General features: G+C 40.7%; 1 protein-coding gene across 2 annotated transcripts; it reads left to right on the top strand.

Annotated features, from left to right (window-relative positions):
- The first annotated feature begins 1,699 nt into the window (after nucleotides 1–1,699).
- LOC139542845 (cytosolic sulfotransferase 3-like) lies at nucleotides 1,700–17,922 on the top strand. Of its 2 annotated transcripts, XR_011668558.1 has the most exons (9): nucleotides 1,704–1,953; nucleotides 4,766–4,904; nucleotides 5,076–5,204; nucleotides 5,603–5,703; nucleotides 6,171–6,228; nucleotides 6,381–6,478; nucleotides 6,645–6,819; nucleotides 6,922–10,665; nucleotides 17,196–17,922. XR_011668558.1 is itself a non-coding variant. In XM_071348744.1 (8 exons), the coding sequence occupies exons 1-8, from the start codon at nucleotides 1,945–1,947 to the stop codon at nucleotides 7,032–7,034; spliced, it is 891 nt and encodes a 296-aa protein (XP_071204845.1). In that variant the 5' UTR covers nucleotides 1,700–1,944; the 3' UTR covers nucleotides 7,035–7,710. The 2 variants fall into 2 exon arrangements, 1 of the variants encoding a protein (XP_071204845.1); XM_071348744.1 differs by lacking the exon at nucleotides 17,196–17,922 and having other exon boundaries at nucleotides 1,700–1,953; nucleotides 5,603–5,704; nucleotides 6,103–6,228; nucleotides 6,922–7,710.
- Nucleotide 17,923: the final 1 nt, after the last annotated feature.

Below are 17,923 nucleotides of genomic sequence, written 5' to 3'. Positions count from 1 at the left end.
AACGGTAAAATAAAAATAAATAAAATAAATAAGATCTGGTGCAATCAATTACCTTCAGAAGTCACATAATTAGTTAAATAAAGTCCACCTGTGTGCAATCTAAGTGTCACATGATCTGTCACATGATCTCAGTATGATCTCAAAGATAACCTGTTCTGAAAGGTCCCAGAGTCTGCAACACCACTAAGCAAGGGGAACCACCAAGCAAGCGGCACCATGAAGACCAAGGAGCTCTCCAAACAGGTCAGGGACAAAGTTGTGGAGAAGTACAGATCAGGGTTGGGTTATAAAAAATATCCGAAACTTTGAGCATCCCACAGAGCACCATTAAATCCATTATAAAAAAAATGGAAAGAATATGGCACCACAACAAACCTGCCAAGAGAGGGCTGCCCACCTAAACTCACAGACCAGGCAAGGAGGGCATTAATCAGAGAGGCAACAAAGAGACCAAAGATAACCCTGAAGGAGCTGCAAAGCTCCACAGTGGAGATTGGAGTATCTGTCCATAGGACCACTTTAAGCCATACACTCCACAGAGCTGGGCTTTATGGAAGAGTGTCCAGAAAAAAAGCCATTGCTTAAAGAAAAAAATAAGCAAACACGTTTGGTGTTTGCCAAAAGGCACGTGGGAGACTCCCCAAACATGTGGAAGAAGGTCTCTGGTCAGGAAAACGCTATGTCTGGCACAAACCCAACACCTCTCATCATCCCGAGAACACCATCCCCACAGTGAAGGATGGTGGTGGCAGCATCATGCTGTGGGGATGTTTTTCATCGGCAGGTACTAGGAAACTGGTCAGAATTGAAGGAATGATGGATGGTGCTAAATACAGGTAAATTCTTGAGGGAAACCTGTTTCAGTCTTCCAGAGATTTGAGACTGGGACGGAGGTTCACCTTCCAGCAGGACAATGACCCTAAGCATACTGCTAAAGCAACACTCGAGTGGTTTAAAGAAACATTTAAATGTCTTGGAATGGCCTAGTAAAGGCCAGACCTCAATCCAGTTGAGAATCTGTGGTATGACTTAAAGATTTCTGTACAGCAGAAGAACCCATCCAACTTGAAGGGGCTGGAGCAGTTTTGCCTTGAAGAATGGGCAAAAATCCCAGTGGCTAGATGTGCCAAGCTTATAGAGACATACCCCAAGAGACTTGCAGCTGTAATTGCAGCAAAATGTTGGGTGAATAGTTAAGCACGCTCAAGTTTTCAGTTTTTTTGTCTGATTTCTTGTTTGTTTCAAAATTAAAAATATTTTGCATCTACAAAGTGGTAGGCATGCTGACCAATCAGAGCCGGCGTGGAATAAATCAAGGACTGAGAGGATGGGTATTCTCCAGTGTCTTTGACAACATATTGCTCTGTTGCTAGGGAGCTTTGAAAGAGCAGAAACCCTCATGTGAAAACCAGTTTTCAGGGTCATGTGGGTTTATTGAAGTGAGTTGCTTTATGACATAGTAACCTTACCCCGTTCATGATATAAATCGTGAGAGGAGCGCTAATACACACATACATGTGTTCACAAAAGAAAATCCAACCCACACACTGGAAAGAAGTGTTAGAACCCATTCGAAGAAAGAAGTATTAGAGCGAGTGTATATGTGCATGTGAAGCAGAAGGAGGGTGGTCGCTAACATGGGAATAAAAGGGAAGGATATGGAGGGGGTGGCTTGACACAATACATCTGTGATGTCACTGTGATTGCAGTAACCAGAGAGTGAGATAGAGAGAGAGTTCTGAACTTATGTAACAAGGAGTGGAGGTAGGATACGAATGTGAAGCTGGGATGGAAAATCTAAACCAAAGCAGGAGAGAATTTCTTTTGCCTTTAGTGAGGGAAGAGAAAGGAACAGGGGAAGGAGAAAGAGAAGGAACGCTTGGACAGAGACAAGAAGAGACTGAGAAGACTGGCCAAACAGGATACTACTGAATTCCATTCAACATGGAAAATGTGAGTCTGTAGCTTTTTCTTTTTGTCAAATGTTCTGTGCCAGTAGCTGATATATCTTATGATTTTATTTACATCTTTCAACATTTTGAGTGTAATGTGACTGACTTTTTTTATTTTCTCTGCTCAGAAATTGGGTTGTCTTACTGCAGATTAATTTCTATTGTGTATTTGTGCATGATGGCTTTGTAATTTAACATGAATAAACATTAAGTTCATTAAGGGTCAAAAGGAAGTTGTTATGAAGCAGAAAGTTGTTTAAGTTATTCAAAGTTTTTACTGACACCAATGCAAATATTATGAAATGTATTCAAATGTACATTTTACTATTCGATAGAATCGAAGAGATTGTTGCCTGACCTATTCCAACTATTCCATGAGACTGACAAAGGTTTTACATGCCTAAATCTGAATTAAGGAATCCCGACCTGAGTTAAGCGCCTGTAAATGGAACCTAATTCCCTTTTTATCCACTTTTCGCTTTATGTGTATTCTGACCTTGAATTTAAGCACGAGAGTTGTGTTTCCGAGGACGTACGGCTCTCGACCTTCGCATCTCAGGAGTCCGTATGGGAGTTGCAGCGATGAGACAAGACTGTAACTACCAACTGGATACCACGAAAATGGAGAGAAAAAGGGGGTTAAAAAAAAGCATGAGAATAGCATGCTATTCACCCGCTATTTGTTTGGGGTGGAGATGAACGAAATGAAGGTGTGGCGGAGGTGTGTCTACACACAAGCCGTATTCTGACCTTGTTTTAATTCCCTCATAATTCCACCACCTTTACGCGATGAAACGATTAATAAGTAGAACTACATCTGCTTTCCTTTTTCCCTGATATAAATAACACCATTCCCCATGCACTGTATTTTAAAAATTGGTAAGAGCTATTGATAAGAGCTAGGTAAATGGGTAAGCCGTTTGGGTAAGGGGATTGTAAATAACAATTGTTTTAAATCTATTTTACCATATGATTGCTGGAGACAAATGTGAATCTAGTTATATGGCAGTAAACTGAAGCATATCAACACATCACTTTTTCCACAGTGAAGTTTATGAAATGCTGGCTTTATAACTTGCAAGGATGACATTTGGAGACTACAAGGATGACATTTGGCAATATACAAATGATAGTATATTGCCAACCCTACCGAGTTGATTTTTGATTTCTAAAATGTTTTCATTATACCATTAGGGCTAATTGGAAAAGCTGTTTAAAAGAGGACATTGTATTCCTTTTTTTTTTGTACTCCTTGACGAAAGCCATGCAGCCGAAACGCGTCGATTTTTAAAACTTGGTTTCTATTGAACATGCCATACTAATAAAGGCATTTTAATTAATTATATGAAGAGTGCCTTGGTCCTCCTTTCTTTTTGATGACTGTATTTTTTATTTGCCAATATATTTCGTGCGAAAAGACTATCGAAAGCAGTTTTTGTATTATTCAAATACTTTCCTAACCGTAAATAAAAAATAATATTTTTAAATCTTCCAATTGGGGCTGAAAGGAGATGAATATGCGTGTATGTAGGCCTACATGTCTTTCTTTCATTGATCCCCTAATATTCTGAACCATTCTCTCCATATATTCTAGTCTTTCAAGAAAATTCAAATGAAAGGTACACCAAATTTAAAGGGATGGCTTTAGATAAATGCAGTGAAAACACTACTGAATGAAAACTGCAATCGAAAATTTGTTAGCCAGCAAGTGGGAGGGTTTTCAGAAGTTGAATTACATTTATTCAGCGATCACAAAGTAACCACGCCTGCAAAGCCTGTTACGCACCTGCATAAGGTAAGTCTGAATACCAACTACTGAGAAATGTGTAGGAAAAGTGTGTGTAAGAAATGCCTAATTTCCCAAGTCTAAATAGACCCCATAGCGCTTGTGCTTGTTTTGAAGTGTGTACAGATAAATTCTTTACCCAAAATAGATCTACCTGTAAAGACAATATGCTATGCCAGGAAACCTGCAGGCCTTTCCCCTTAATCTAACATAACCAGCTTCTTACTTTTCCAGAGACAGGATAAAATTGCCTATTTTAAATCTATTTTTATGGACCACATGTCAGGAACATTATGTTTGAGAATGTGAGAACTTGGGACCATGAGGTTCTATCTGCAAAAGGATGATTCTGAGATATTTGGCTTTAAAGTTCCAAATAGTGTCAGTGTCAAGTCCGCTCCTGCTCCCCCTCTCCGGTGCTAGAGGTCACCAGTTCACTCCTCATTATGCACACCTGCCACCATCGTTACGTGCGCTTTATTATGGGACTCAACTGGACTCCATCACGTAATTTACCTCCCCTATATCTGTCACTTTCTCAGTTTCTTTCCCGAGTCATCATTGATGTTATGTTTCTCCTGTCCAGACGCTGTTCTTGTTTTGTTCATGTCTATTTATTAAATCCACACCCTGTATCTGCTTCTCGTCTGTTGTTACTGTCAGCAATTTTTTTCTAGTACTCTTTTGAACATAACAACATGAATTGGCGTATTTAGAGCACTATCTTGGCAGAGAACATTGAATAAAACAAAGCTATGCCGACAACAACATTTTAACAAATGCAGATAGAACCTTGTGGTCCTAGTCAGCTAGTTGTACTTTACAAAGTCATCATGACTGTATGCAGTCTATAATTTTCTGTACTTTGTCTTTTGACAAGAACTGGCAAGGAATTATATGTTGAAACTGTGATCTCTTGTCACCTGGAGAATATCCTTGAATGAAGCAAGAATATTAGTGAATAGTTGATTATTGTAACTCTCCCTGATATCTCTCTGATCAGTGGTGGAATGTGTTGTTGTTACAGATGGAGCTGCCACCTCGACCAAAACTCTTTGACTTCCACGGAGTCTCCATGACCCACTATTTCACTGACAACTGGGAGAACATACAAAACTTCCAGGCCAGGCCAGATGATATCCTCATCGCCACTTACCCCAAAGCAGGTCTGTGTTTGTGTGTTGCCGACATTTTGTAGGGATAAATGGATGACCAGAGACGCAGCTCTTTGACATGCCTCTCTCTCCCTCTTTCTCTCTCCCCATTTCTCCATCTTCTCTCCACCCTCTTTCTCTCTCCCCATTTCTCCATCTTCCCTCCCCCTTTCTCTCTCCCAGATACCACATGGGTCTCCTACATTCTAGACCTGCTGTATTTTGGTCAGACAGTCCCTGAGCGTCAGACTTCACTGCCTATCTATGAGAGAGTGCCATTCCTGGAGAGTGACTTCCATATTCTCCCTCCAGGTTAGAATACAACCCTGATATAACTCTACACACTGTGAAGCCTTTATCTTGATTACACATCAATAAAGTGTGAAGGGCACTGTGTACTCCAAATAAATAACTGATCAGCTGACAATGACTCTGCACTTAAAAGACACATCCGAGCCTGTGTAGATCAAATCTTTGACAAACTTGAATACAGAATCTGGAAAACACCATGCACTATACCAAAGTCCTTATCAACAGGCTTTTAACTGACACAAAGTTGAAGGATCATTTTCATGACTTGAAATCTTATACTGTGAGAAGTTGTGCCATTCACATATTCCAGCTACATGACAATAAGCAGTTTTACTGTAAAAATCATCCTTACCTCCAAAAAGTAACCTATTCAGATCCCCACCCCTCTGTACACACAGGAACAGAGCTGGCAGACAAGTTATCCACCTCTCCTCGCCTCATCAAGACTCACCTCCCAGTCCAGTTGGTGCCCAAGTCCTTCTGGGAGCAGAACTGCAGGGTACATTATATGTAAATTTCTCTCTCTCTGCTTGTTGTCTGTGTAGTCTCTGAATATGACTCCACTCATGTCTGCTGGTGTAGCATATGGTTAACATTTATGTATCCTCAAACCTCCTTTGCTGCTTTTTGACCAGTAAGTGAACTTAATTAATGACGCAATTTGTGTGAATCCCCAATGGAGGGCAGCATAACACAATACACTAACGATCTCAAACCTCTCCAGAACCAGCTTGGGACTCCTTGTGGACTGTGAAAACTCTATAGAAACCCAGTCTTTGTAAACAGTTTTTATTGTCCTCATTTTTCGCATTTCCATTTCATTTTGTGTTGTTTGTTTTAAATGATATACACTTACATCAAGTAATGTTGTAACTGTGACGATTTCTCTCTCTGCGGATAGTGTATGTGGCCCGTAATGCCAAGGACAATGCAGTGTCTTATTTCCACTTTGACCGCATGAACCAGGCACAGCCAGAGCCAGGAGACTGGAACAACTTCTTACAGAGATTCATGGATGGAAAGAGTGAGTGAAGGAGAGAATGAACGAGTGAATGAAAGAGTAAGTGAACAAATAAATTATAATGAGTAAGAGGGAGAGTACTGATGCTGTGATTCTTTCCTGAGTATGTATATCTCGCTAACATTTTCTCATGTCCACATGGCTTTTTCCCTCAGTGGTGTTTGGTTCCTGGTACGACCATGTGACTGGCTGGTGGGAGAGGAAACATACTCACTCAAAACTCCACTACGTTTTCTATGAGGATATGGTTGAGGTGAGTAGAACAACTACCTCCTGTGCCATAAAGGTTCTGACCTCTTTGCAGATTATGTAGCACATTAACGTATATGAAGGCAGCGTGTATATCAGTGTTATATTGATCATCTCTAGCATTAGCTTTCAGTGAGGAAGAGTACAGTGTCCAGTGTGTTTTCCTGCAGGATACGGGGAGAGAGCTGGACAGGCTGTGCTCCTTCCTAGGGTTGTCTCCTTCAGCAGAGGAGAAGGAGAGGGTGAGAGGAGGAGTGCAGTTTGATACAATGAAGAAGAACAGCATGGCCAACTACTCCACCGTCCCAGTCATGGATTTCAAGATCTCTCCATTCATGCGAAAAGGTAGACCTCTCTATTTCTCCCCTACGCCTTTCTCTCTCTGTCAGTCTTTCTCTCTGCCTCAACAAATCTTTCTCCGCTCACACACCCTCTGTCACACTCCAGGAAAGGTTGGTGACTGGAAGAACCATTTCACTGTGGCCCAGAGTGAACGGTTTGATGAAGACTATAAGAAGAAGATGAAGAACACCACCGTACAGTTCCGCACTGTAGTCTAGGGGTTGTGATCAGGTTGACTGGTGCATATGCATCTCAGCTCTGCTGGAGTCATGGTGCTGAAATGTACAATATGCTGATACTATCTCTACTGTATAAATAAGAGAGCGAATGATGTCTTACTTTGAGATCATAGACATGCACAATCAAATGATAGACATGCACAATGTCAACAATGGTTTGTTTAGTTATAAACACACACACACTGTATGCTCATGTAACTTTACAATTATAGCTGATAATTGAGTTGAGAACAAGTTATTACATTAAATAAACTAACCAAAAGAGGAAGAGCGTAAACACAAAATGAGACATGGTCGTTAAGTTAAAAACAGAAATAGAGAGAGTGAAAATAAAATATAAACAAAATAAATACTAGAGGGACAAAATGAATCAGCAAAATATTATTATCAAAGTCATATTGATGTACACCTATTTTACATTTTGACATGATAAATGTTTCACTTTGAACAGATGCTAGCTTTGTTCCTAAACTCAGGCCCCTACCAGACTACAGTCCAACGTTTACCCATGCAATCAATGTTGACAGGTATTGTAGCTAAACATGTCAAATAGGTAAAAGTGTTATAAGTTGTGGATGTTTTTTATATGCTTTTGTATGTGTGCATGTTACAGATTATTGTGGAATTAAACTAAAGAAAAATAGCAGTGCAAAAATAACATCTGTTGTTAAATCTGCCTTCAAATTCATACAGTTGATTACATGAAGAAATTAGAAACGCCTACTAATCACAAAGCTATAATTCTGATTTAAAGTGTGAAACATAACCTAGAGACTTTTTGGTTATAACCAGCATGTTAGACATTGTCAAGCTCTCCATCCACTCTAAATCTTGTATTGTTCCTGGAGGCTGTTGCCATAGTGATAACCAAAACAATAAACCGCAAAGACAATTACAACAAGTTCAATGAGGATACCAAAGGCTCCGCCCACTGACACTGTAGATGATTCAGGATCATTTGGCATCTTAGATGATGCAGGATCAATTGCTGTCTTAGATGATGCTGGATCAATTGCTGTCTTAGATGATGCTGGAACATTTGCCTTCTTAGATGATGCTGGATCAATTGCCTTATTAGATGATGCTGGATTAAATTATGTTAGATTCTCAGGCATCATCCATGTTCCTCCATTCCTAATCCAGGGCTGATCTCTTTCACTCATCACTGCCACAATTTTTGTGTCCATCATGCTCACCGATGGAGGTGGCAATTGGACTGACAACAACTGTGACTCTGAGAACCAAACCGATTGAGTACAATACAGAACCCAGCGAGGTGCTGGCTGAACTGTGGGGGACAGCGCTTTTGTCCCTCTGCCAATAGATTGATGTAGCAGCAGTCTCATTATTACTGTTTAGGCAAATCTTCAGGCCGTTGGACAGCAACTTCAGAGGGGACACGTTTGGGGGCAGCTCCTGGCTTTAGAAGAGATGGGCTGAAAAGCCCTCCAAAGAGGTACCCTGAGAATCTTTCGGTCTCGTGGATTGTGGCGCACCAGTAGGTATCTATGCATTCAGAGTGGACATGTTAAGAGGCTACACACATATCTTTGCTGCATCTGAAAAACGTAATGCACAACCCCTAATTGCTTTCCTTATGATTATTGTCCTTGATTATTGTCCAGTCGTGTGGTCCAGCGCTGCAAGGAAAGACCTAGTTAAGTTACAGCTGGCCCAGAACAGAGCGGCACGTCATGCTCTTCATTGTAAGAGGGCTGATATAAATACTATGCATGCCAGTCTCTCTTGGCTAAGAGTTTAGGAGAGACTGACTGCATCACTTCTTCTTTTCATAAGAAACATTGTGTTGAAAATCCCAAATTGTTTGCATAGTCAACTTACACACAGCTCTGACACACACACTTATCCCACCAGACATGCCACCAGGGGTCTTTTCACAGTCCACAAATCCAGAACAAATTCAAGAAAGCGTATAGTATTACATAGAGCCATTATTGCATGGAACTCCATTCCATCTCATATTGCTCAAATAAACCGCAAACCTGGTTACAAAAAAACAGATAAAGCAACACCTCATAGCACATTGCCTCTCCACTATTTAACCTAGATCAGGGCTGACCAACCCTCTTCCTGGAGATCTACTGTCCTGTAGGTTTTCAGTCCAACCCTAATTTAGCGTTTCTGATTCAGCTAGTTAAGGTCTTGTTGAGCAGCTAATTAGTAGAATCAGGTGTGTTAAATTAGGGTTGGACTGAAAACCCACAGGACGGTAGATCTCCAGGAAGAGGGTTGGGCAGCCCTGACCTAGATAGATTGTGTGTATGCATTGATAAGTAGGCTGTGTGCTTTTAAAAATGTTTTATATAGTTCTGTCCTCTTTATTATATCATGTTTCATGTTTTGTGTGGAACCCAGGAAGAGTAGCTGCTGCTTTTCCAACAGCTAATGGGGATCCTAATACAATACCAAATATGACACTCATTTTGATTGGAGACCTCATTTCGTACCTCAGAGCATAAAAGAGTTGAGTTGTACGGGTGACGGCATGTGTAAGAACCCCTGTCTGGGTTCTGTTGGGCTAGGGCTTGGCAGAGTGGCTCTGCATCATCAGAGAGTTTAGGGCAAATTTGGTACATGCCACCTGTCATGACTGGCCTGTTCGGGTCAGGTTACCGTGGATCACAGTCCTACAGAGACATCTCTCACCACCGCAGAGGGGGAGAGGTATAGAGGGATTGATGGGGGGGTGGGTTTATGACACCTCACGCCCATTGTAAATCGTTAGACAGCAGGCAAATATTTTGTCCTCTCAGTGTGGAGGATTGGAATGTATGGTGGTTCCATGGAGAATCTACCTCAGAACGGCAACATGTAATACATGGACTTTGGGACATTATATTTCATCAGCCAAAACGGTGGTAACAATGATAGATGGAATATGAAAATTTATGTCGTTTTTGTTATGCTATTAAAACTTAAATGACAGCGTTATAACGAAAACTTTGTCACTTGAGGAGTTTTCATATGTCAATAATGTTTACATACTGTGTGTTGTGTAGAAAATATCCATATCAAAGGGAATGTTTTTGTAACAATGAACTATGACTTGAGTTGTCTAACAAGATCATAGTACAGTGTGATACCTTGCCTCATAACTACATATGCCCCAGAGAACTTGCCATAAAGACGGAAACACCCCTTTGTGACCCAGGGGTATTAAACATGTGAGTTAAGAATTTACATATCACACTAAAACGGACCACAGCTGCAGTGTGATCTAAGATAGTCCCACAAACGCAACATGAGGAAGAGGACAAAGGAACCTCTTAACAATCTAGGCTACGGTTGATTACTGTACCTAAGAAGGGGAATTCAAGAAGAACCAGCCAGTTATTCTCTTCAAATCATCGGTTGTCTACACGGCCCTCCTAACCAAGCTGGGAGGGTCTGCACGGCTGAGAAGTCCACTCTCACAGAACGAATGCAAGGGAACAGACCACTAAGAGAAAGGACACTGACATCATGTGGACAATCAAAGACTTACACCCGGTAACGAAGGAGGTGCCGCCATCGGAGAAGAAGGTCTTCGGCTATACCTCCTAAGCGGAACTCGGTCCACGAAGAGATACCCAATGGAGACCTTCAACAAGTAATTACATCATTATAATTCTGACCCATAAGAGCGGCAGTTCGGGGCAAGGTGTTAGAGCTAAACTAAGCATAGTTTACAAATTTATCCAAGTGTGCTTTTCTCTCGTGCACTCTCTGTCTCTTTCTAAATCCCCATCTTGTGTAACACGTGTCATATTGTGTTGGTCCGTTAGGGACCTGTTTCATTGTTCTAAGTTCTAATCAATAGCCTGGACTGTATGTTTGTGTATGTGTATCTTATATTATCATTTAGCTTGTTGTGGTACGGAATGATTTAGTGAGACCCGGGTTGGTGCAGATTTACGAATTATGCAGACTGTAGAGGAAATTAATTAATTAGCGACTGCTGTAAAATCGATATTCTGATATTATTTTAGTTAATTTGGGAAACAGAAACTCATTAAACAAACTTTTCCCATGTGTCACGTTCTGACCATAGTTCTTTTGTGTTTTCTTTGTTTTAGTGTTGGTCAGGACGTGAGCTGAGTGGGCATTCTATGTTGTGTGTCTAGTTTTCCCGTTTCTATGTTTGGCCTGATATGGTTCTCAATCAGAGGCAGGTGTTAGTCATTGTCTCTGATTGGGAACCATATTTAGGTCGCCTGTTTTGTGTTGGGTTTTGTGGGTGGTTGTCTTCTGTCTTCGTGTGTCTGCACCAGACAGAACTGTTTCGGTTTTTCACATTTGTTGTTTTGTATTTTGTAGTGTTCACGTTTTTTTGTCTTTATTAAACATGATGAACACTAACCACGCTGCGCTTTGGTCCTCTCCTTCATCCACAGAAGAAAGCCGTTACACCATGGTGCCCCAGGTTACTGAGTTAATGATTACCTGATTCATTTAATCATGTAGTTATAAACATAGCTAATTATTCGATAAACAGCAGTCATCACATTAACAACACAACGTTACGACATATTTGGCGCCCCCTGTGAGGAATCTAAGATAAAACTAGGCCTCACTTTTGCATTAATTCCATAGCAATTGGGTAGCAAGATGCGTACACACCAATAATAGCTGTAGGCAGGATTATTGTTGAGAGGGTAATATGTGTCACGTTCCTGACCTTATTTACTTTGTTTAGTCTTTGTTTAGTTGGTCAGGACGTGAGCTGGGTGGGTATATTCTATGTTTTGTGTCTCATTGGTTTAGGTGTGTCTTATTGGCCTGATATGGTTCTCAATCAGAGGCAGGTGTTTTACGTTGTCTCTGATTGGGAACCATATTTAGGTAGGCTGTGTTCACTGTTTGTTTGTGGGTGATTGTTCCTGTTCATTGCGTTCTTTGTTTTCACTAGGTTCACATGTTCAGGTCTGTAGCGTCGTTGGTTTCATTTCTGTTTATTGCTTTGGTCGTGTTTAATAAGTGTTCCAATAAATATGGAAACGTACCACGCTGTGATTTGGTCCTCCTCTCTTTCACCCGAAGACGAGCGTTACAATATGTGTGGTTTTTCCTTTTCACCCAGATACTGGTAGGGAGAGAACCCCTCCTATGTTGTATATCTGACGAAAGTCAGTTTGTAGGGGATTTAACAAATACTACAAGCCAGGGCATATGAACCGGCCGATGTTTAGGTATTCGAAAGGAATAAACGCGTTGGGCCACAACGTAGTGTTATTTCTGTCTATGGCTAGTAGTATTTTAAGGGAGGACATAGGTCGAGCCGATTGAAATTTGAGTTGATTTTTTAAATATATTTTTTAAATAAATAAATTATACCTATATTTAACTAGGCAAGTCAGTTAAGAACAAATTCTTATTTCCAATTACAGCCTAGGAACAGTGGGTTAACTACCTTGTTCAGGGTCAGAACGACAGATTTTTACCTTGTCAACTCGGGGATTCGATCTTGCAACCTTTCGGTTACTAGACCAACTCTCTAACCACTAGGCTTCCTGCCGACCCATATATATCTTCACCGAAGCGGTTAAGTATCTCTCCAGACCAACGATGTATTTCTTTGTTCTCCGCGCGTTCCGGTCAACATCGTGAAACATATCGCAGAAATGTTGAACGTGAGACGTCACTTAGTAAACCTGTTCCCTTGTTCGAGGGAACTTTCCTTGTGCTGGGAAGTGGAATTCCCGCACAAGTGAAGCTAATTATTTCACCAAGTGCTAAGCTAACAAAAGGGGGAGCAGACATTTTTGTTTCCCCCTTTGTTCAAAGTGAAATCCCGAGCCGGGCGGGAATCCCGTATGATTTCAGCTTGTGCTATCAGTGACCTCTGGTGGTGAAGAATCACCAGTAATTGTTTTTAAATAATTCAGGTTACACTGTATGGTATCCAACCAATCTCAACTGATTGGATATCATTATCTCGTTTAATTTAATAAATAAGTTAAATTGCCATCCTACTTTTCTGGGTCGTTTATTGGGATAATACACAAACTAATTTTTTCCAACCAATGAGACAAAGTTAAACTTTTCCACATTAACTTAGATACAGCAACGCTTTCAGGTTAATTAGTGTCTTCACTGACATTTTCAACCTCTCGCTGTCTGAGTCTGTAATACCAACATGTTTTAAGCAGACCACCATAGTGCCTATACCCAAGAACACTAAGGTAGAGGGGGCTGAGCACACACACCTGTGGGGCCCCCGTGTTGAGAATCAGCGTGATGGAGGTGATGTTGTCTACCCTCACCGCCTGGGGTTAGCCCGTCAGGAAGTCCAGGATACATTTGCAGAGGGAGGTGTTCAGTCCCAAGGTCCTAAGCTTGGTGACGAGCTTGGCGGGGACAACTGTGTTGAACACTGAGCTGTAGTCAATGAATAGCATTGTCAAATAGGTATTCCTCTTATCTAGGTGGGTGGTGTAGAGTGCAAATGAGATTGCATCGTCTATAAATCTGTTGTGCGGGATGCAAATTGAAGTGGGTCTGGGATGATGGAGTTGATGTGTGCCATAACCAGGCTTTCAAAGCACTTCATGATTAGAGATGTGAGTGGTACAGGGTGGTAGTCATAGTGGCATGAAGCCTTCGAGTTCTCGGGTTGAGTAAAATAGTCAAAAATGGGAGATGTTTTGAAACGGACTGTAATGGGGAGGTATTACATGAACACCTCCAATAAGAAACTCTACTCTATGTTTTTATGTTTCAAAAGCCTTCCAAACGTGTGTCCTACTGAACACGACCTGGGTCCCCATTTCTTGCCTCCCTCACTTTCACCTCGAAGTACTGTAGAAATCATCCTTATAAACACAAGTCCGGGACCTACCTGCTACCTCCAATTTGAACCTTAACCATTATGGTGGGTGAAGGATTTCTGACCCTTTATCGGTGATCATGTGCTACTTCTGCCTCCTTTATTTCATTTTGGGGTTGAGTTAGGAGGACCTCCATCAGTGATTGACAATTGTGGGGATGTTTGTGTTGTTTGCTCCAAAAAGGCAGTCAGGTGCAGACTGGGACAAAAAGTCAGCCCTGGCAATTCAGCTACACCAGCCCACATCACGCCAACATGTCCCTCTGTTTTCTTCCTACCCCCACTGCACTCACCTCTGAGCTGTCTCTGCTTCAGCCTAGCATCATTTCCCACAGCACTGGTACCAGAAGACCAGGGGACCACACTGCCTGTGCTGGGCCCAGCAGCATCTTAGTTCTGAATGAACAAACACATCCTAAGGGTTATTTGCTATTACCCATAAATAATATTGAGACATATAGACACAGGTACTGCCAGTTTATTTACTGGTATGGTAACACTTTATTTTAAGGGTCCATAATAAACCATTTATAAGGCATTTATAAGGCATTTACAAACTGTTTGCTCACCATTTACTAATCACTATTCCCACATTTGTAAAGCTAGTTATTCACACATGTATTTATATTTCCTTAAACATCCTGTGTTGCGTGCTGGTACTTTTACTAGGTACAGCAGGAATGTCTGCCATTGGCATGCCCATATTTTTGTGAGTAATTACACTGGACACTCAAAACATTTAAGTATAAATAGCACTCACTTTAGGGAGTGCAAAAATACTTCACCAATGATTATTACATGGTTTATTAATGTGGGAGTAATGATTCATAAACGGTGAACACAATTTATAAATGTCTTGTAAATGGTTTATTACAGACGCTTAAAATGAAGTGTTACTGTTAGTACTTTCTAGAGGCCCTGTTTCTAAATTGGGCAGGGGGAACACTTGAAACGCACTAATATGACATATGTAGTTAGGCTGTTATAAGGAATTATATAAACCAATGGAAATCTATAAGGCATTTATTCAGTGCTTTTCTTTGTCTAATATATGTGTTTATTCATTTACAACTAGGATGGGTAAATACTGTATTCCCACCCCTTGACTTTTTCCACATTTTGTTGTGTTACAGCCTGAATTTAAAATGGATTAAATGTAGATTCTGTGTCACTGATCTATACACAATACCCCATTATGTCGAAGTGGAATTATGTTTTTAGAAATGTTTACAAAGATGAAATGTCTTGGGTCAATAAGTATTCAACCCTTTTGTTACGGAAAGCCTAAATAAGTTGTGCTTGACAAGTCACATAATCAGTTGCATGGACTAGCTCTGTGTGCAATAATAGTGTTCAACATGATTTTTAAATTACTATCTCATCTCTGTACCCCACACATACAATTATCTGTAAGGTCGCTCAGTCGAGCAGTGAATTTAAAGCACAGATTCAACCACAAAGAACAGGGAGGTTTTTCAATGGTTTGCAAGAAGGGATCATATTATTGAATGGGTAAAAAACAAATAGACATTGAATAGGCCTTTCAGCAGGGTGCAGTTATTAATTACACTTTGGATGGTGTATCAATACAACCAGTCACTACAAAGATACAGGTGCCCTTCCTAACTCAGTTGCTGGAGAGGATCAACAACATTGTAGTCACAATACCCACATCAATGACAGACTGAAAAGAAGGAAGCCTGTATGGAATAGAAATATTCCGAAACATGCATGCTGTTTGCAATAAGGCACTATAAAATAACTGCAAAAAATGTGCCCAAAAAATAAACATTATGTCCAGGATACAAAGCGTTATGTTTGTGGGAAATCCACTCTTACAATTTTCATACAACAGGTGTAGACCTTACATTGAAATGCTTACTTACAGGCTCTGACCAATAGTGCAAAAAAGATATTAGGTGAACAAAAGGTAAATAAAGAAATAAAAAAACATTAAAAAGACGGTTGAAAATAACAGTAGCGAGGCTATATACAGACACCAGTTAGTCAGGCTGATTGAGGTAGTATGTGCATGTAGATATGGTTAAAGTGGCTATGCATATATGATGAACAGAGAGTAGCAGTAACGTAAAAGAGGTGTTGGCGGGTGGTGGGTGGCGGGACACAATGCAGATAGCCTGGTTAGCCAATGTGCGGGAGCACTGGTTGGTCGGGCCAATTGAGGTAGTATGTACATGAATGTATAGTTAAAGTGACTATGCATATATGACAAACAGAGAGTAGCAGCAGCGTAAAAAGAGGGGTTGGGGGGCACACAATGCAAAAAGTCCGGGTAGCCATTTGATTACCTGTTCAGGAGTCTTATGGCTTGGGGGTAAAAACTGTTGAGAAGCCTTTTTGTCCTAGACTTGGCACTCCGGTACCGCTTGCCATGCGGTAGTAGAGAGAATAGTCTATGACTGGGGTGGCTGGGGACTTTGACAATCTTTGTCATCAAAGTCTGGCATTCTCTGGATTTATGGCGCTTTCAAGACAACTGGGAACTCTGGGAAAAAATCAAGGTTGAATCTAGAAAGAGGCCCGAGTTCCCAACTTGGAATTCCTAGTTGGATGACTGTTCAAACTGTATTTTCTCAGTCGGAGCTCGTTACCAGTTGTCTTGAACTCACTGAAGTCTGAGATTTCCCAGTTTCGAGTATCCAGTTGTTTTGAAAGCGGCTAAAGTCATGCTGGATTGACAGCATGGCCAATATTGAATGTTTATCCTTTTAAACTTGGAATAGAGACCCTTAAACCCAGACTTGGACCATACATCCACTTCACTGAATAGCAGGCTAGTGATTGCTATGCAATGCTTGCATTTAGCCACTGATTCCTTCCAAACCACTCATTATTGAATTTCCGACTTGTTTTGTAATGTTTATGTCCAATGGCCGATGAGCACCGAGACATTTTATCTATAATTTATCCTCATAATTTCTCTTCATTTCACAAGGATTGAAAAGGATATGCCAGTAGATTGTTGCTAGCTAAGATTTTGAAAGTATGATGCTGACATGATCAGTCCAATCAAAGCTACTGTAGATATAACATGATTTGACGTCATTTTATCTGTAGCCAATGACCTTGAATCTTCTTGGATGGGCACTTCTAATGTAACTCTATGGGAGCAACCAAGGGGCTTTAATGTTTTAGCTCTCCCCGTAGAACTTCCAGGCCAGACCAGATGACATTCTCATCGCTACCTACCCCAAAGCAGGTCTCTTTCAGTCTGAGGTTGATGTTTCATCAAAGATTGGGTTTGGGTTTGTAAATGACTGTGTATGTGTCCCCTATCTGTATTCCTCTCTTAGGAACCACATGGGTCTCCTACATTCTAGACCTGCTGTATTTTGGCCAGACAGACCCTGAGCATCAGAGACCCATCTTTGAGAAAGTTTGTTTATACATTCTTTGAAACTGTAACAATTCCTACTCGTGTACAGTATATAGTATGACTAAACATAATACATTGATGTTCATGTACTTGTACTTAAATTAATATGAAATGTCCATATGACCCAAAGCGGTTAAAGAGCCAGTAATTTGCACATACACACACCCTCCACTTTTCACAGCTGTCTCAGCTGTATGTTCACTATGCCTGTGGAAAACATGACACTCGCACTGTAAAAAGTGGGATGGCGCTGTTGTTCATCTGAAGTGCTTCTACTATTTGGAATGATAGAAAATTACACTTTGGTTCTTCCAACCTACTTTATTAAATTTGCCTAAAATCAAATAATGTATTTTTTAGATCAGTGTGATTTTTTATTTATTTAATGAAAGCTTCTAAATTGCTTCCAACAACTCATGCGCTTGCACATTGAATAGTGGCAGGGGCAATGTAGTGGTGGCAGCTTATCAGAAGAGTTGGAGGTGTGGCTAATGGGGGCCTTTTTTTCACACGTGAGAGTGAATGTCATTCCAGTTAATGTGGTCTATTGTATTTGATATTAAATGTTAAACTTGTACACTGCCAGCATCTGTAATGATACTTAAATAAATGCATGTGGTACTGAAGTGCCTGATGAGGCTTTAT

Source organism: Salvelinus alpinus, chromosome 17 (genome assembly GCF_045679555.1).
Source record: "Salvelinus alpinus chromosome 17, SLU_Salpinus.1, whole genome shotgun sequence".
Lineage (NCBI taxonomy): Eukaryota > Metazoa > Chordata > Actinopteri > Salmoniformes > Salmonidae > Salvelinus > Salvelinus alpinus.
Note: the sequence above shows the minus strand (reverse complement) of the source record. Positions and strands in the feature narration are given on the sequence as shown.

Bases quoted from the DNA above. Each gene is read 5' to 3' on its own strand.
- LOC139542845 (XM_071348744.1), top strand. The intron at 4,905-5,075 runs GTCTGTGTTTGT...TCTCTCTCCCAG, and splicing joins CGCCACTTACCCCAAAGCAG to ATACCACATGGGTCTCCTAC. The intron at 6,820-6,921 runs GTAGACCTCTCT...GTCACACTCCAG, and splicing joins CTCTCCATTCATGCGAAAAG to GAAAGGTTGGTGACTGGAAG.